Source organism: Hypanus sabinus, chromosome 6, assembly GCF_030144855.1.
Source record: "Hypanus sabinus isolate sHypSab1 chromosome 6, sHypSab1.hap1, whole genome shotgun sequence".
NCBI classification, from domain to species: Eukaryota; Metazoa; Chordata; class Chondrichthyes; order Myliobatiformes; family Dasyatidae; genus Hypanus; species Hypanus sabinus.
Window position 1 is genome coordinate 147,983,946 of NC_082711.1, and position 20,251 is coordinate 148,004,196.

At 40.4% G+C, this 20,251-nt stretch overlaps 1 protein-coding gene across 2 annotated transcripts in view; it reads left to right on the plus strand.

The window, feature by feature from the left end:
* slc5a2 (solute carrier family 5 member 2) overlaps positions 1 to 20,251 on the plus strand; it is a 55,453-nt gene that overhangs the window by 11,047 nt on the left and 24,155 nt on the right. For both annotated transcript variants that reach the window (XM_059973166.1, XM_059973165.1), the window contains 6 exons: positions 7,819 to 7,890; positions 8,595 to 8,699; positions 10,157 to 10,216; positions 10,902 to 11,006; positions 11,234 to 11,339; positions 18,399 to 18,479. In XM_059973166.1, coding sequence (XP_059829149.1) covers positions 7,819 to 7,890; positions 8,595 to 8,699; positions 10,157 to 10,216; positions 10,902 to 11,006; positions 11,234 to 11,339; positions 18,399 to 18,479 — 529 coding nt within the window. The remainder of the gene's footprint in view (positions 1 to 7,818; positions 7,891 to 8,594; positions 8,700 to 10,156; positions 10,217 to 10,901; positions 11,007 to 11,233; positions 11,340 to 18,398; positions 18,480 to 20,251) is intronic.

Genomic DNA, 20,251 nt, shown 5'->3' on the forward strand with positions numbered 1-20,251 from the left:
GAAGACTCTAGCAGTGTGCCAGAGATAGGTCAGGGGGCATAAGTGAGGATAATCGTATTACTAAAGAGAAAGTGTTTGGAATGAAGTCACACCTGGACCAGATGGTCTATGCTCCAGGGTTCTGAAAGAGAAGACTGAAGAGATTGTGTAGGCATTACTAATGATCTTTCAAGAATCACTTTATGCCTTAACTTGCAGGTTGAGCTGGTGGTGAGGAAGGCAAATCCATTGTTAGAATTCATTTCAAGAATACTAAAATATAAGAGCAAGGATGTAATGCTGAGGCTTTGATCAGACCACACAGAGTATTGTGAGCAGTTTTAGGCCCATTATCTCAGAAACGATGTGCTGGCATTGGAGAGGGTCCAGAGGAAGTTCTTGAGAATGATTCAAGGAATGAAGGTGCATATAAGGAGCATTTGATGGCTCTGGGCTTGTTCTCGATGGAATTTAGAAAATTAGGGGGGAATCTCATTGAAACCTATTGAATATGGAAAGGCCCAGATAGAGTTCATGTGCAGAGGATGCTTCCTTTATTAGGGGAGTCTAGGACCAGAGGATACAGCCTCAGAATAGAGGGACAGAGACACAGGGACACATTTAGAACAGAGATGAGGGGGAGTTTCTTTAGCAAGAGGGTAGGGAATCTGTGGAATTTCTTGCCACAGATGGCTGCACAGCCCAAGTCATTGAGTATATTTAGAACAGAGTTTGAAAGGATTAGTCAGGACATTGAAGGGTATGAGGAGAAAGCAGGAGAATGGGATTGAGAGGAGTAATAAATCAGAGATGATGGAATGGCAGTGCAACTTAGGACATACTAGTTCTGCTGCCCCAAGCTAGGGCAAAGTCCTGCAAAGTAGTGTTGAATATGGTATTGGTTGTCCACTGTTTCCAACAATGATGTATCCTGTGCAGGAGGAGTTTTCTAGTGAAAAAGCCATTTCACTAGGGCAGCCTCAAAAATCTTGGTCCAATGGTTAAAAAAAATCGTCATGACTGGAGACTGCAGTGGAGAGGCATGGCATCTTCTGTGCCTTGTCATGCCCCCAACTCTTCGCGAAACATGGCAGCACCACTTTCTTGACCGGTGGATGTTGTAGTTGATCTCATCTGTCCAATCTGCCAGAACTGGCTTGGTGTGCTGGAGTAGGCATATCCCTATCTCATCTGGTTTAGCCTGCCTATCGGAGTGGCAAACAGTTACTTGGAGCTACAGGTGAGAGTCAGGTGGCAGGTGGGGACCAAAATTGGATGACCTGCCCTGGGGCGAAGTACAACAAGACCACCACCAGAGATCCTACCATTCCCTGGAGATCCCTTGAATATGGTGTCATTGGGCTAAGGATCTGTTATCCCCCATCTTATATGAACCAAATAACCCACCAGCAGATGGTTGTAATGTGGGAGAAGTTCAGAGCACCATGATGAATGTGCAAACTCCACACAGACAGCACACCAGATCAGTATTGAAACCAGACTGCTGGAGATCCACAATTCACTACTGTTATATTGTCAAGTCGAGTGAAGTCAAATCGCTTTTTATTGTCACTTCGACCATAAACTGCTGGTACAGTACACAGTAAAAACGAAACAACGTTCCTCCAGGACCATGGTGCTACATGAAACAACACAAAACTACAGATCTACACAAAATGCACAAAATAGTGCAGAGCAGTATATAATTAATTAATTAATAATTAACAAACAAGACAATAAGCACAGCAGAGGACAAATTTCAATATAATAATAAGTGATGTAGATGTCACTCTAGACTGTGGATTTTGAGCAGTCTGATGGCTTGGAGGAAGAAACTGTTGCACAGTCTGGTCATGAGAGTCCTTGTATGGTTCCACTTCCCTTGACATGTTATAATTCTTCTGTCCTTACTGGATAAAATTCTACTGCTCTATATTAAATTACTTTTAGGCCAATCATAACGGAGTGTACTTTCACATCCCACCCATTCCCCTCTTAATAACAGAACTGTACTATGAGAGGCAGTGGAACTGTAACATATAAAGGGCAATGGAGCTATACACAGTGAGGAGAAGTAGAACTACAATATGACCATATTAGAATTGTGGATCTCCTGTTACTGGTCTACTTAGACTTTCTAAAAGATAGAGCAATATACAGCATTCAGATCTTCTGTGAGAATTGTTGGAGCTGTTTGTCCTTTAGAGGCAAACTCACCACTTTATGTTGATGATTACACACATGCTAAATAGGTGTCAGGTCTCTGTTAACTGGAAGTCTTGGATTCTCTCTATCTAGTATGGCCAAATCTAGCATGGAAGTCTTGGGTCCCTCTGTTTTAGGGTGTATCTTAGTAATTAGGGTGCAATTCTGACCTCTTTCATCTTACTCATAAACTACTGAAACACAAATTGCATGATATACTCGGACTTCACTCCATTGCTGTAGTTGGCCTCAATATCTCTGGATTTACTTTGGGAAAAAATCAGCCAGGTATCTTGCTAATCCAGCTCTTGGTCAATTTTACCATTGTTTGCTCCATAATTCTATGAACTGGGGCATAAGGAGAGGATGGGATTAGTGGCAACAATGATCCTCCCCTCAACCAAACATTTCACAGCCATTTTTTTGCTAGTAAGTGGCCATTTGAATGACATCTTGAAGGACATCCACCTCCTATGGAATCCTTTGTAGCAATGATCAATCCTGCTCAGAAAAGGCAAGGAAAACAGAGGAAAGAATCTAGAAAAACTTCAACCAACACTCCTAGTGCTGGCTGAATGATTTTTTTCTGGAATGGTTTTAACATCAAATGAAACTAGTAGCATAAATCCTGAACCTGCAATTCCTATGCCAAGCTTGTCAAGACCCCATAGATCGAAGGAGCTTATGTCAAACTATTCCATTTTAATGCCCCATGAAAGTTAAATGCAGTTTCGTTTGGAACTTGCATTTTGATCCCTGAAACCTTATCAACCACTTTGATCTAAATAATGTCGATAATAATCAAATGAATGCATACAGAGGTTGGACTTAGACAACTCATTAACCAACTGGGTCTAGGCAATTCACGTACTAAGTCCAGCCAGGACAACTAACTTATGAGCTTGGTCAGAGGCTGAAAGTGATGAATGCATTTAATAAGTCAGGTAAAATCTGTGGGAGAAGAAACAAAATTGATTAATCTAAATCTCTTCTAAACTAAATTCAAAGTGCAGTGAGTCATCTCTGCCCATACTTCAGGCTGCAGGTGTTGTCTTGAATATTCAAATATAATGTAAAGGCATCCTCAATGGCTCTCTATATCATTATACTATTTGAGGAGACCTGCCGATAATATTACCTCCCTTAAGCATAGTACAATTTTTTTTAAAAATACGTGTTCCAACAGACCTGGCTGTGAATGTACTTCATTGAGGGATTTCACATTATAACTTACCAATACAAATCTCTAACAAATTGACATTTGAGTATCAGCTCAGATTCAAAAATGAGATGGATATATTAGTTGCATTGAAGCTCCAGAGAACAAAAGTAAAAAAAAATCCCCTGAGATAATTACAAGAGAACAAGATTTGCATTTATTATTGTAATATTAGCCTTTACTTCAAGGTCACAACAGTTCAATTGAAAAGGAAGAAAAATTTGGTCTAGTAAATTCCTAAAATCTGTCAGCAGCATAAGAGCTAATAATTAACGTTATTACTGAATAAGGAGAGACATGGTTAAATGCACAGCTATCATCAATCAGCATTTCAGGACCTTCCATCCGACCCTGAAAGAGTTCACTGACTCGAAGAGTCAAAGGCCCCACAAAAAAATTACAAGGAAACATTACTGAGGAATTTCAATTGCTCCTTCTTTAGCACAATTGTCAGTGTAAGTGAAAGATTAAAGAGAATCTTTGCATCAAGTGTTTTGTTCATTGAGTTTATTGACCGGAACGGGCCAATGTAGTGGAAAAAGTCCAGCAGAGATGTTCATGTGATCTGATATGGATGTCTTTAAATAAGAATACTCCTCTTGTTTTAGGGTTCTTCCTTCACAGGTAGCCTTTACATTGCAGGGAGATTGTGTTAGCAAAGTAAAATGGGCAAATATGTGAAAATTTCTAAAGTATTCAGAAACCTATATCAAATTAATACAAAAGATGGCTTGAACTGGAAGAACTCTGTCTCAGTCAAAGGAGAGCTGGTCTGCATGAGTTGTGATTTGGCACAAGTCTCAAATATTGTAATAACTTGTGGTAGCTCTAAGTCAACAGTTTGCTCCAATAAGTCATGCAGCTTCCTCCAACACCATGCATTCTTTCTTAAATAAGGAGACAAAACTTGTGCACTGTATTCCTGCAATGAGAGGCCTAGGCGAACATGGTAAGGACCCAAGTGCTGGAGTATCCAAGACTAGAATCAAGACATGATTTCGAAACTGAGATGAGAACAGGATTCTTGGCTGGATGCCTAGACAAGAAGCTGACAAGACTAGACGAGATTCCAAATAAGACAGAAATCCTAAACGCAATCACAGTGAACCAAAGTTGAGCTGATGATTGAGACCTGAACCTGTGTTCAGGTGCTCTTTAATTATCCAAAATTGGACATCACAACATGGCTGCCAATTAGTTAAAAGGACCATGCCAGCTATCCATACTCTGAAGAATCGGATCGTAAATCTTTGAGGCTGCCACGGTCGGGTGCATATCGTATCAATTCCAGTTTGGCTTTACCTACTGTCACAATGATTCTCTATTTCTAGATTCCAACCCCTTGCAATAAAGGCCATTATGCCATTCACCTTTCTAATGTTGCTCCTGCCTCCAAACTTTTTTTTTGTATTTCTTGCACAAAAACACATAGTTCACTCTATTTGCAATTTCCCTCCTTTTAGATATTAGTTTGCACTTTGATTCCACATATAAAGGGCATGATTTCACACTTTCAAATTTTTGTTTGCTCACTCTATCTATCTGTATTCTGTTGCAGAGCCAAATATGCTCACCATAAATATGTCCTCCCTTCAATTTTAGTGCCACCAACAATCTTGGATACCTTGTCTACTGCTCCATTCTCTGGGTGATTAATATAAATAGTAGATAATTGAGTGCCAAGAACTGATCCTTTATCAGATAGATAATTCTTAACTGTTTCAAGATTTAACTGGAAGTTATGCTTTCATATATTTTAAGAGAGCTGTGGCATCTACCCTCATGGAGCCAGTACTCTACAGCACTGGCTCTGACCTGTCTGACATCATACGTCAGTATGATACATATGATACAGTATGATACATCATACATCACCTGTCTGCACTAACCTAAGTCTCACCTAAGAAATATAACAGTCTTCAACATGCCAGATTACCTTGACAACATGCCAGAACTGACCCATCTTCCAGGAACAGTTCTTAATTCCAACCACCAAAGACAGTCCTTCAGCACCAACCTCAAAAGAAGAATCAAGTACTGTACATGAGGAGGCGAAAGCAGAGAGTTGAAGGGAAGAGGAAAGCCAAACACTCGAATTGGTCAGATTGTTCATTGAGTGCTTTGAATTCTTATCATTAACCAATTACCTGTAAAATAAAACCAATACTGTTTACAAAGATGATAGGATGGCATCCGTTAGTCTAGTAAGACCATGGATCTGTGCCTGGAAAGTCTTGCTTCAGTCTCTCCAGGGTGCAGGCCTGGGCAAGGTTGTATGAAGACCGACAGTTGCCCAAGCAGCAACTCTCCCACTGATGTTGTCCAAGGGAAGGGCAAAAGCCGATACAGCTTGGCACCAGTGACGTCGCAGGAGTTGCCAGAACGAGTTTGCCTTAGGGACTCCAGCTCTGGATTTGTCCTCAGGGTTTACTCCCAAAGCCTTTCCCTTGAGTGGGTATGGCCGCAAGGCAGCGGAGGTTTGAAATCAGAGTTTTCCCTCTCTTAGATGGACTGCCTTCCCAGGCTGACGAGCTCCATCTACCCATCTACAAAGGTGATTAGTCCAATGGAAAAATAAAAGCAATATTTTAAAACTGATAAATTAAGGCCTACTAAATTCCATACAAATGTCAGCTGCTTCACCATCTGTATTTTCTTAACCCATTTTTCCTTGTGCTTTTTCCTGCTTGGTGTCACGTGCAGTCCTACTCATCTTGGCTGATAGAAGCCTGCAATGGAGGAGACTGCAAGTAACTCTGGAGGGAGGTCTTCAATATTTCTGAACTTAGGACAGTTTGCAGTCAGCCAAATGGATGTATGTACTAGGATGGATGACAAAGACATTGCAGAAGCAGCGGTGACTAAAAGAAGAAGTACATTTGTACTTTACCGAGTCTCTGTCACACCTTCTGGCTGGTGCTTCAGCAACCCTAACAAGATCACAGTAATGCATTTTGCCCCATTCAGCATCCTCAATACTACCAGTCAAAGCTTCCACTGCAGTTCCCATCGGATGGAGCCTGAGGTGCAATGGAAGATGCGGCAAATGTCTACATGGAGTTAGCTACGATTTCTGTAATGGAAACAGATGGGATCCAAGCTTCAGGTAGAACCTGGTGCATTTGACATTTAAATCTCCCAGGCTTTTTGACATTGACTGCAATCTTTCTCGCAATGCAGAAAGTGTTTATCATTGACAGCTTTTATGGGTTGTTTATATAAAATTCCAACCTGAATCAGCTGAGAGGAAACCTGTGTGGAACATCAAGCTGGCATCATCTTTGATCTTGATCTTGCTGTGGAACATATTTGGTCTTCCACTCATACCTGTTGCTTAGCTATATGCAGATCTTATTTACCCTCACCAATTCCGCACTACAAATGGAAAGAAACACTTCTGCTTATCTATTAAGACTGTTTTTTGCCTTTTTTTCTGGCATTGGGGTCTTGATAGTGGGGAGGTTGCGGGGAGAAGGTGGGGGAAATCACACTGGTGCACTTCTAATGTTTGTCAGCCCTATCTCCTATGCCGCTCTTCACATCCCTGTCCTTACTGAACTGTCCTGATGCATCACCATTTGAATAATAAGCCCACACCAAGCATTCTCCTTTAGCAAATCCATTCATTCTGTACAAGCTTGAGAGGAATGGAGGTATCACAGAGACTCTTTGTTACGTTTTGTAACTTCAAATTATTAAATTAATTTGAAGGAAGATACAGGAGTCTGAAAATGCGAGTCTAACAGAGTTTTACTTTATATAAGGTGCATACATATCACGTGATAGTATGATGACGTATGCAATTCTCATATTTATACATATAACCTCAATGTATTATTTAAATGCCTAAGAATGCTCAATCAAACAATATATATACAAGGTTACTCAAATATTATTGAAATATTAAATACACAACATCTTTGCCATCAGGATCTGGGCTATATGTGGCCACTCATTTGCCAGACTGTGCATTGTATTAAAGCCCCTCATAGCAATTTGAACATACAATTCTCCACACTAGCAGCATTGGGACAGACTATTTCAGGTGCACAATTCATTATACAGTATCTACTAATAACTCAAGCTCTAAAGTCACCTGTCTATTTAAAGCTGGAGCTATTATAGGTCACCTGTATATCAGTTCCTGTGCATCAGCTTGAATAAAGTAGAGAGTGGTGGGATTGATCAGGATGGGACCTAATTGACAGATTGCTTGTTCTTCTCTCCCCAAATCTCCTCCTGTCCTTTCACCTGGAGGACAGGGTCTCCAACAAGCGTTTTAAACATTCATCTTAACACTTCAGATCTGCTACAGATTGCTCCTTCTTTCCAAACAGGCATAGTTATTTGCTTATAGATATAGCAACTCTAATCTGATTTGTTGTCTAATATATCTTGCTTCATTTTTTGTTTAGTCCATGTGTAGGACGAACCGTGGAACAGTGGGCGGGTACTTCTTGGCTGGGAGGAACATGAAATGGTACACTGTAAGTGACAACTATTTTCTTGATTTACTCTAAGACCATAAGACATAGGAGCAGAATTAGGCCATTCAGCCATCAACTCTGCTCTGGCATTCCACCATGGCTTATCCTGGATCCCACTCAACCCCATACACCTGCCTTCTCAATGAGACTATAAGACATATAACAGCTTCTTAAATTAAAACTGCTAAATTGTCATAAATCTATCATTTGAACTTTTATGTAAATTCACATATTTGTTATTGTTGGACAATAAGCCACAATTGACAAGTATATCACAGCCTGAATATGTAAAACTACAAATGGTTAGAATTGGATAAAAGCCCATAAGCAGCAAGAAGTTAACTTAAAGCTTCATGTTTGTCAGCAGCAACAGGTAGCTTTTAGGATGATTTGGACAAGCCAGAGTTCCTCAGTGATGTGGAAGTTCTCTTGGCATGTTATGTGATTGCAGCATGTTTCATATTGTAGTTCTAAAAAATAATGCTCAATTATGTAACTGCTGATAAGTATTCCTTTTGTGACTAAGCCTCTCTGAGGCGTAAGGTGATTGCATCAAGGTTTCTTTTGTTTGCCTAGTACTCTGAATTTCTTTGGTAGAGGAAAATATTTTGTTTTGACAGTCAATTGTTCATTTTTGCATAGGACAGACATTTTAACGGCTTTTACGTGGGAAAAAAATCTGTCTTTCTCAATTCCAATTCCAGATTGGAGCCTCGCTTTTTGCCAGTAATATCGGAAGTGGACATTTTGTTGGTTTAGCAGGCACAGGAGCAGCAAATGGTTTAGCAGTTGGTGGCTTTGAGTGGAATGTAAGTACAATGAAAGATGCTGAGCTTAAATTCAAAACAGTAATCATTTTATTAATCTTGACTGATGAATCTCTGAAATTCTGAGTTTCCCTCTTCATATATCCTGGACGGTGTGAGACACACTGTCTTAGTACTCGATCCAATGTTGCATCCAGAAAGGGTTTTGGCTTTAAACATTAACTCTGTTTTCCTTCCACAGATGCTGCCTGAATTGTGGAGTAATTCCAGCATTTTTGTTTTTATTTCAAATTTCCAAATCTGCAGTTCGTAACTTTTCATTGTTTCCAATGCTCCAGCTAATGCCTGTCCAATGATTTGTACAGTTCTGGTATGACCTGTTCACCTTCATATTTTATTCCATTATTTGTAAATCTAAATAACTCATATTTTAATTGCTTTTGGTTATGTGAAAGGACACCAAAGTTATCATTGTTTTTTCAAAATCATCCCCTTTTTAGTATACCATTTTTCCATATGAGTCGTATGGAATATTAACTACAAAAGAGAGACTGGACAAATTTGGATTGATTTCCCTGGAGCATCAAAGGCCAAAGAGCAGCCTGACAGAAGTATAACCTGTTTGAAATACTGAGAGGGATAGAAAAGGGAGATAGTCAGAGTGTTTTTCCCAGGCTAGAAAAGTCAAATACCAGAGGGCATAACTTTATGGTGAAATGGGAGAAATTTAAAGGACATTTACGTTTCTTTAACATAGAGTGAGAGAAGTCTGGGAAGTTCTGCTAGTGGAGCTGGTGCACGCGGATACGACAGCAATTTTTAAGATATTTATACAGACACATGAACAGATGGAATGGAAGGATGTAGGCAGATGGTATTAGGCTGGGCTGGCGTCATGGACAACACAGACAACGCGCGCCACAAGGTTTACTGCTCTGTTGTCCTGTTCAGTGTCCTAATGATCCTCTTAAAGTGCTCTATACAAAAGTTTTACCTACTCCATTGTTCTCCTTGTCTGTCATACTCCATTATCCTACAAGTATCCTGATTACTGCTTTACCAGGTTTAATATCATCTGCATTATTTTTAAAACTGCTCCCTAAACCTAAACCTAAGTTGCTTACATCTCAGTAATAGACTCAAAATTGAAATTGACTGTTAGGGATCACACTTTATATTATGGTCCTCACACTAACAGCAGTTGACCAGATTAACCCCAAGGATTGGACTGATTTAACTACTGACCAGTAGTGATTAATCCCTTTTTCATAGGCAGCCGCGTGAGTTTGGTGATGATTTGCTTCCACTCCGAGCCTCTAAATACTGAGTTGGTTGGGAGACTCTGGGTTGGATATGTATTTGTTTGGGATGCCGTGTGCGCCCTCTGCTGTTTGCACACAGCTTCCCCATGTGTTCCTGTCATTGACACTCAGGGGGCCGAGTGCCGAGTTCTTTTGGGTCTTCTACCTTATTTTTACATTGAGATTTTCATTCCACAGGCCCTGTTTATTGTATTACTTCTGGGTTGGCTTTTCGTTCCAGTTTATCTGACAGCCGGGGTAAGTATTAAAGTCTATTTCAATTGAATTGCTTCAGCATTTGCTTCATACTAGTTTTGGCTATTAGTTGATGCATGGAGAATTCGGTGACATTCTTTCTCAAGCAAGATCTCAAAGATGGAAGGACAATCTGCACCCTGAAGCTGCATTCAGTGTTGGATATCATGGGGGAGGGGTTAATGCTAACTTTGATTCTAGTGAGCAAAAGCAATTTAACTGCAATTTATACAGTTTTCGTGATGTTATTCCCAATTATTTTAGTTCACTCAAAATGCTAGAGGAACTCAGCAGATCATACAGCATCTATATAAGGAATAAAGAGTTGATGTTTCAGCCGGGAACGTTCATGAGAGTCCTGATGAAGGATTTCAGCCTGAAACGTAGACACTTTTTTCCTTTCCATAGACAATACCTGACATGCTGAGTTCCTCCAGCATTTTGTAAAATGTGACTCTGGATTTCCAGTATCTACAGAATCTCTTCTGTCAGTGATTTTAATTGAAGTTGGCTTTTGTATATCATCCTAAATCGAAAATACATGTTCCATTTAATGTTTCTGGGTTATTATTTTCCTGCCTGTCCTCTGCAATCAAATACTGACAAAGCATTTATGTACATTTGTTAACTCTTTTTTGATGTATATAGTTGGACATTATTTGAGAATTCCATGTGTCCCTTTCCTCAGGTCATCACCATGCCCCAGTACCTAATGAAGAGGTTTGGAGGAAACCGGATTAGACTATACATATCTCTTATCTCTCTCTTCCTTTATATATTTACAAAAATTTCGGTAAGTATCTCCTTATGCCATTATGGCATTCACCTAGCTTCCCCAATAAAAGGCCTGCTTATAAGTGATTCTAATGGAGAAATTTTCTTTTCAATGATGCCCAATAGTCAGACTCTGTTTATGAAAGGGCTCCTCAAGTTCTACCTTCCACTTTAAGGATCCCGGTGGAAACAATCCTGCTATTTCATGTTTGTTTACCGACGGTGACTTGTCTGTTTACCTTATAGGTGGACATGTTCTCTGGAGCAGTTTTCATCCAGCAGGCTCTGGGGTGGAACATCTACGTTGCAGTTATTGCACTGTTGATTATTACTTGTATCTACACTGTCACAGGTAGGCAACGAAGATCAGGTGGGCAAATATTGACTTTCTGTGTAGCATTCAGGCAGATGGTGCTCAAAAAAAATGGGATGCTTTAGCTGTAGACAGCCAAAACAAGCAAGCTCTCACCTCTACTTTATGTAGAGTCAGTTGATCTCACCCACTTTGGCAATGAGCCACATAGTTAGGATGGACTCAACTTCCTTATTTGCTCTGTGCTAGGTCAAATGCTCTTCCCCACTGTAGTACTGTACTACATAATGTGGGACCTTCTATTCCACCACTGGTCTGCGTTCAGCAGGAATGGCGTTAAGTTTGTTAAAACTGACATCAGAGAATCTAGGTTGAGAGGAGAAGAAAAAAATGAGTTCCTGATTTTTTTTTATCTCAGAACATTCTAATTTTGTGGATGCTGAGTTGAGATACAGCTGACTTCAGCTCGGTACAACCCTGCATTCCCCCAAACCCCAGTTACCTTGTTATGAATGTGTCACTGTCCAGACATCTAACACACAAGACAACTCTGACCCTGAGGCCCTCTGCTGAGGATGTGGAAAAGCCCATCAGTAAGCATCGCAGCCTTTGACTTTTCTCCCACTCCTGAATCAATTAAAATCAATTAAACAAGTTATTTTAAACATCTTCACCAACTGAAAATTTAAAATGACTTTTTAATTGGATTCCACAGCATAATTGAAATTTGCATATAATTCATACAGCTGGGGGTTATACATATAATCAGTTTAGAAAGTCATTGATGACCATTCTACCAGAACCATTGTTGGTAGAATCTCAGGTGGTGATGAGAGGGCATACAGGAGTGAGATGTGCCACCTAGTGGAGTGGTGCCACAGCAACAACCTGGCACTCAACGTCAGTAAGACGAAAGAGCTGATTGTGGACCAGGAAGGGTAAAATGAAGGAATACATACCAATCCTCATAGGGATCAGAAGTGGAGCAAGTGAACAGCTACAAGCTCCTGGGTGTCAAGATCTCTGACATCTAACCTGGTCCTAACATATCGATGTGGTTATAAAGAAGGCAAGACAGTGGCTATACTTCATTAGGAATTTGAAGAGAATTGGTATGTCAATAAATACACTCAAAAACTTCTATAGATGTACCGTGGAGAGCATTCTGACAGGCTGCATCACTGTCTGATATGGAGTGGCTACTGCACAGGACTGAAAGAAGCTGCAGAAGGTTGTAAATCCAGTCAGCTCCATCTTGAATACTAGCCTACAAAGTACACAGGACATATTTAGGGAGCGGTGTCTCAGAAAGGCCGTGTCCATTATTAAGGACCTCCAGCACCCAGAGCATGCCCTTTTCTCACTGTGACCATCAGGTAGGAGTGTTACGAACCCCATAACTGGGTCACTTACCAGCAAAGATAGAGAGGTCCGTTGAAGTCTGATGGTACTATTTTTAACAGTATTTATTGGTAAAAATACACAAAAATAATATCAATGCAAACATACAGATACTATACATCGTCAATACTAAATCTAAAAATGCGGGTATAATAATAATCAATAAGAAATAAGTATCGTTGTCTAGGGGATAATGTATTGTCCGATGGAAATATAAAAGTCACTCAGTTCATTCAGACTGCAGCCTTTGGTTGGAGTCAAGACAGAGATTTTAGAAACTTGCCAGCTTCTCCTTTTTATGATGTCGATCCTTCGAGAGTTCCGTTGGTGTAGCCGGTCCTTTAGCTAAGCCGTTCTTCTGTGGTAAGGCCCCAATCCCAGGCAACGGGAAAGGACGCACATGAGCCCCCCACCGGCTGTCGCTATTAAATGCTGCCACAGGATTTCTAGCGTTTCTCCTGGTGTGTCTAAAGGGGTTGTTCCCCAGACCCTCTTTTATACTTACTCACGGGGTCTCAGATGTCAATCAGGTTGGGATGATGCAATCCCTCAACCAACCCACTCTGGTCATCCCCCTGAGGGGCTTCAATGAATAGTACAGTACTCAATACACAATTCCGTCTCCAAGAGACAATGGCCATTATCCGTGGCTTTGTCTTGCGAAGGCCAGGACACATTCCAAGCCTTGTGTATTCTGGACATCTCTCTCTCATTTCCGGGGTCCGAGACCCGAATTAATAGCGATCTTGAGATTCTCAAAAAGGAAGGGGCTACTTTGTACCCTTCGGCCCCTCAGAGTTGTGGCACATTCGTAACAGGAGGTACAGAAGCCTGAAGGCACACACTCAGTGATTCAGGAACAGCTTCTTCCCCTCTGCCATCCAATTCCTAAATGGACATTGAACCCTTGGACGCTACCTCAATTTTTTTAATATACAGTATTTCTGTTTTTTGTATGTTTTTTAATCTATTCAATATACATGCTGTAATTTATTTATTTACTCACTTTTCTATATTATATATTGCATTGAACTGCTGTTGCTAAGTTAACAAATTTCACATCACATGCCAGTGATAATAAACCTGATTCTGATTCTGAATCAAGATAATTGACAACATTTTTTTAAAAGCTGCAGGCAACTGTAAATTCAGCACATACTCAGCAGGTCATGCAGCATCTGTGGAAAGCGAAACAGTTGATGTTTCACTTCTGGGAGCCTTTTCAAGATATTCAAGAGTACTTATTATCATCTGCAGTGCACGAGTGTAAAGGAGAAAGATATTATTGCTACTCTGGATCTGATGCAGCACAAAAAACACAATAAGCATAAAGAACAATATAAAACACAATAAATATAAATATAAACAATCCTATAAAACTTCAAGGTACATGTAACTGTTACATACATGGACTGATTTTGTATATATATATATTAAGTGATGTGTATGTAGTGGTGGTGACGGGTGGTGGAATGGGTTAATAGGTCAAGGTTTTGATCAACCTGATAACTTGGGGGACGTATCTATTTTTGAGCCTGGTGGCCTTGGCTTCTTCTCCATGGTGGGATCCTTCATGATATTGCTGGCCTTCTTCCGACACCTTTCTGGATATGTGTCCTCAATGGCAGGTTGACCGGTTCCAGTGATGCGTTGGGCAGTTTTAACCACCTGTCATAGAGTCCTCTTGTCCGCTGCAGTGCAGGTTCTGTGCCATAGTGATGCAGCTCATTTCACCCTGCATAGATGCTCCCAAGCTAATGAAGCAAACACACGTGGAAAGTAGATCCCAGTAGGCTCTTTATTATTTTTAAGCCTATATAAAGTTCACTAAAAAACTGGGCTCCTGTAAACGGCTACTTGAGTTTTTCTAACCAAGCGAAGCTCCCAAGCTACCTTGAGGTTAAATTTAGGTGTTCCACTTAACTCAGGTCAACTTCTATGTTTTAAGGTACTGATAATCCTGGGACACTAGAATATAAGAATCTTTATCTAGAAATCGAAATGATGCACTGCTGGGAAGTTTGGTTATGCAGGATGAGGTTCAAGGTATTGTGAATCATTGAACGGAGATTGTACAGAGAAAAGTCTCCTTCACTACCCTCTTTATATTTACAGCACCAATATCATATTTATGTTACCTGGCCACACCACTGTTGTTGGCCAAATCAAAGGTGGTGTTAAATCAGGGCATTGGAGAAAGATTGAAAATCTGGTTCAAAAGTGCAACAACAACAATCTCTCGCTCAACATCCGCAAAGTCAAAGAGCTGATTATTAACCACAGCAGGAAGAAACCAGAAGCCCATGAACCAATCCTCATCAGTTGATCGGAGGTGGAGAGGGTCAGTAACTTTAAATTCCTTGGCATTATCATTTCAGACGACCTGTCCTGGTATCAGAACAAAGAAGGTACAGCAGCACTCCTGCATTCTTAAACATCTGTGCAGATTTGGCATGTCATCTAAAACTTTGACAAACTTCTATAGGGGCACAGTGAAGAGTGTACTGTCTGGTTGTATTATGGCCTGATAAGGAAACACCAATTCCCAAGAATGGAAAAAACCCACAAAAAGTGGCAGAAGAACTCTCCACCATTGAGGACATCCACATGGAGCACAGCCAGAAGAAAGCAGCATCCATCTTCAAAGTCCCCCCACTATCCAGGCCATGCTCTTGTCTCACTGAACTATTGGGAAAGAAGTACAGAAGCCTTAGGTCACATACCAGCAGGTTCAGGAACAGTTATTACCTTCCAAACAGCAGGATCCTGAACCAGTGTGGATAACTTCACTCACGTCAACACTGAACTGATTTCACATCATTTGGATTCTCTTCCAAAGAACCTACAACTCATATCATCAATATTATTTATTTATTTTTTAGTATTCGTATTTGCACAAATTGTCTTCGTTTGTACATTGGTTGTTCTTCAGACTTTCTGCATTGATTCTATTCTATTTCTTTGTTCTACTGTGAATGTCTGCAAGGAAGGGAATCTCATGTGGCATATACGTATCTTGATAATAAATTTTCTTTGAACTTTGAAGGCTTCTCCTGGGGACTCCTGAGAGAGATCAGACAATTTCAGGAGAAAGACCAGGAGACTGGTGAAAATTAATTTAATTGAAGCTGCGGCTGAGGTCATAGTTGGACACAGTTGGTAGGGACATCAAGGTAGCTGCCTAGGCCCTATGGCTAAGATTAGCAATTAGGTGAAGTACTTTAGGGAGATTGTAATTAGAGGAGTGCGAAGTATTTTTGGGGACTGTCATGAGGTGGGGGAGGGGTGTTAGTTGTAGTTGGGTTGGGAGGGAGGCTGATCAAGAGGAGGGAACTTGTAGTTATTAATTAGTGATGGGTGAGAGAGTCTAGATGTAGGAAGCAGATTTATGGAGTTGTTGGTGGAGAACTATTGGCAGAACAGTATTTTGAATTAGATCAGATCAGTAGGTTTAGTTATATTGGGTAAAGGTAATGAACTTATCAAGAAGGGAAGTGTCACAGGTTTGGGGGATAGAATTGTATCTGAAGGGGGAACCTGGTAAGTTTATTACTTAAAATGGCATATGGGAGCTGGGATCCCAGAAGTGGGGCAGAACCTGTTCATCAAGATCATTAAGGTAACATTGAAGCTGGTCTCAGAAATTCCCACAACTGTGCGAGTTGTTCACAGAGAGCATGTGCAGGTAACAAATCAGGAGTGGAGTGCTTCTCCCAGCACCGGATATTATAACACTTGTCAAGATCCTTCATTCACTCATGCATCTCTCTGAGAAGCTGGAAGAAAGATCATCGATTTTGTACAATGCGCAGCATGTTCCAGCTACCCTTTATCTTTCACTGAAGTTAAAGCTCAAAAACATGGTACTAGATGTGCTCCCAAATCTCTTCTCCTCTCCTCAGCATTAAGGAAGAATGGTATATTACTCTCGTGGTAATAATAATGCCACTAGTGGTGTAATGAGTTCTTTGGATCTCTGTGGGCCGCTGGAGAGAATTGGGCTCCAAGATTTTTAGAGCACCTCAATTGGTTAATTGTTGTTTAACAACAGTCTTTAATAGTTCCTGGTGTTTCTCTCTAGCGACTTGCGGTCTCTTGGTGCTTTCCGTTTAAGCTTGTTAAGTTTATTTGGATGGGCTCAGGGACTCCGTGTTACTTGTATTGTTTAAGTGGATGCCCAATTAGCATTAATCCTAGGATGCTTGTTTTGAGAACATTGCTTCTCGCGGTGTCATTTGGCTGAGGCTCCAATGTTTTTTTGGGGTTATTATGAATAAACTCTCGTCGCCATTTCTACATCAGAGTCTGTCTTTCCTCTGCACTTGGGTTCCAATATGGCCAGCGCACATCATGACAAGTGGTAGAAAGAACCAGATAAGGTAACTCCTTGAATACTTTGTGCACATGAAAAAGGCAATAAACTGCAGCAGTTTTTCCAGAATGCTAATCTGTTCCAGTTAATAAACTAACATGTTAAATGGGGTCATTGACATGATGTTTTTAATTTTTAGCTTATGCTAAAAACTGTGCCAGCTAACTGTAGAATTAAAATTCCACAATAATGTAATTATTCATTGGAGCTTTGACTCTTGCACTCTGTATAGATCTTTAAAGGGTCAAATGGAATATTCTGGAATGCAATCAGCAATGTCTATACACATAAATTAATCATGCCGCTCTTCGTTCTGATATTTAACATTTATATGGCAAGAACAGTCAAGAAAACTCCAGAAGGCCAAGTTGGACAGTTACATTCTTTTATTGTTGAGCAAATGTGATCTTGAAATGGACATTACTAATTTTGTGTACCTTTCAGAAAAATTGTTTGAAATTTATTAATTGCCTATGATATGGTCTCTTCTACACTGGACAACCCAAAAATAGATAGGATGATCACTTCATAGCATACCTCTGTTCAGTCTGCTGGGGTAACTTCAAGTTTCCTGTTGTCTGTTATGTTAATTCTGCATGCCACTCACACTCTGATAGTTCATTCTTCACCCTCCTACACTGTTCTAGTAAAGACCAACATAAACTCAGCGCATCAGATTTTGTATTCTGACCAGATACATTATAGCACTGAATAAGTAAACTGATAGAACTTCTGAAATGCTTATTGGACATTATTCATTTCATGAAATGAAATGAGTACCATGAAATATCTAAGCCAGAGTAGCTTTCGCTACTATCTGAATGGTGAAACGGACAATGCTCACCCTCTCCCTATCTGGTTCTTTCATGTACTAAATTGAGAGTCTCTAAACCAGGGGTTCCCAACCCTTTTTATGCCATGGATCAATAATGTTAATTAAGGGGTTCATGGATGAAAGTCTCTAGATGAAAATCTCTCATCTGGAGGCCTAAGACAGAAAAGAAGATCTCTGCTGTTCTCACACTGTGCAGTAGATTTTAGGTTAGCAAAATTATCTCCCCTGAACCTCAAAAACCTGCCTGCCAATGGGGAATTTCACAAACTATAACAGGCAGTTGGCAAAGCAAATGCTAATGGACTTGAGTGGTGGAGATACTAATTATCTCCTTAGCAGCAGGATCTAAATAACATTAGTTTGTGGTGGAAGAGGAGGACCTTCAGGTCCTCATGCATCAGCCCTATAAAAAGTTAAATGCGATAGACAGAAATCAGTCCTAGAAACAAGAAGCCATTTTTGTGTAATATCTGTTTTTGATGTTTTGCAGGGGGACTTGCTGCTTTGATGTATACAGACACAGTACAGACATTAGTGATCATCGCTGGAGCGTTTGTGCTGATGGGATACTGTAAGATCATTATTTCTTCTACCTTTCAGATAAAAAAAGACTTAAACATTTCCTTGCTTCCCTTTAATGCTTTACAAAATTTTAATTATTAGATGGTAAAATATTAAAATATGCTGGTGCCCAAAATAACTTGTTTGCCACTGTGCATGAACGACTAGATTTTCAAGTGCAAGGGGCAACACATAATTAAAAAGACAAACCACACATTGGCTGCATTGATACCTTCTAGTGAGGTGACCTCATGAGAATATCTGGATTTGTAGGCATCAGGGAACATCTGGTTTTTGTGAGGTCGAGGAGGGGACATGAGAAAATGCGAAGGAAAAGGAGACACACATTGGTCACACTAAACTTGATATCTACAGAACTGCTTTTGTTCTGCTGCAGTAGTACGCCCCCTCTTGTATAAACATGTTATGTGCGTGTACTCTTTTTGATTGTAAATAGTTCTGAACAGGTACAGAATACTGAATGAGGTGACGGAGTAAACAGCTGCCTCATTCTATATGGTGCAGCAGTGAGTATCTCATTAATCACACGTTTGTATTGTGATAACGATGGGCAAATTCAAGTAATGTTGATGATGATTAACATATAGTGTGTAAGTACTGTAAATAATATGGCTAATCTTAATCTGGTGCAATGAATTCTTTATCTGCTGAATTTCTAACTGAGGTAGTGGGTTATCCTGCAGGCGTCAAGGAGACAGTGAATTCCAACACCTAATCAAATTAATCTGTGTGCTTCAAACAAAATTCTGTTTGAATAAACTAATGATGGTGGTGGTTGTCTCGCGGGGTCCGAAGAAGACTAAACATTGCGCATTCATCTGTGGATCTGCATGTGATTTTGGAGGCTGAAGCACACATGCGGTTGCAGGTTGGACACGGAATGGCGGTTGCTGGAACAGGTGCATACACAGCTTTGTGGCGTCGGTCTCGTGCTGCTGCAAGGCGCTGATTTCGGTCATCCTCCAAGTCAGGTGCAGCGTTTCTGGTCAGGGCTGCGGACTCCTCAAGCTGTCGAGGCTGGAGGTCTGCCCATTTGATGTACGATTTCAAATTGTCTTTGAATCTTTTTTTGGGGCAGCCCTGATTGCAAACTAATAAACTAATGCTCACTATGTAACTATGATATGTATGTGTGTAGCTATCTAATAGCATGCTGCTATTAGATCTTGTTAAACTGCTGAGAGCCATGTCTGTCCTTGTGGCATTGGATGTGCATTCCAAGCCATCCTCAGTTCTCTCCCACTGGGAAAATGGCTTCAGAGGTTTGAAAGGGCAATGACAGGATTTGGAATCAGACGATACAAGGATGAAAGCATTCCTGTAACACCTTGGTGGTGAAGAGTTATACCACATCATCTCTCAATGCTAATTATGAAGCAAGCACTGCATCGGCTGCATATTCCATTCTCCATTAGAAGGAGTATACGTGATAGGTGAGGCTTGAGCTGGTTCTGCTCTGTGATGTTTTACTCCACTTGGCGCTGTGGCTGGGAGACTGCACCGGCTGTTATATGCTTTATGTCTGTGAGCTTTGTGGTGCTCCATTATATGATGAACTGAGACTACAGGCCGATTTGGGTCTATGGACTCAATTTGGTTCAGAATACTGCTGCTTGTTTTTATTGTTTGCATGATTTGTGTTTGTTTTCCTCTTTCTCTGCACATTTAATTGAGTTCTTTAGGGTTTCTTGGTTTCTAAGCAGACAAATTTCAAGGGTGTACAACACGCATAATTTGATAATAAGTGTACTTCTAATCCTT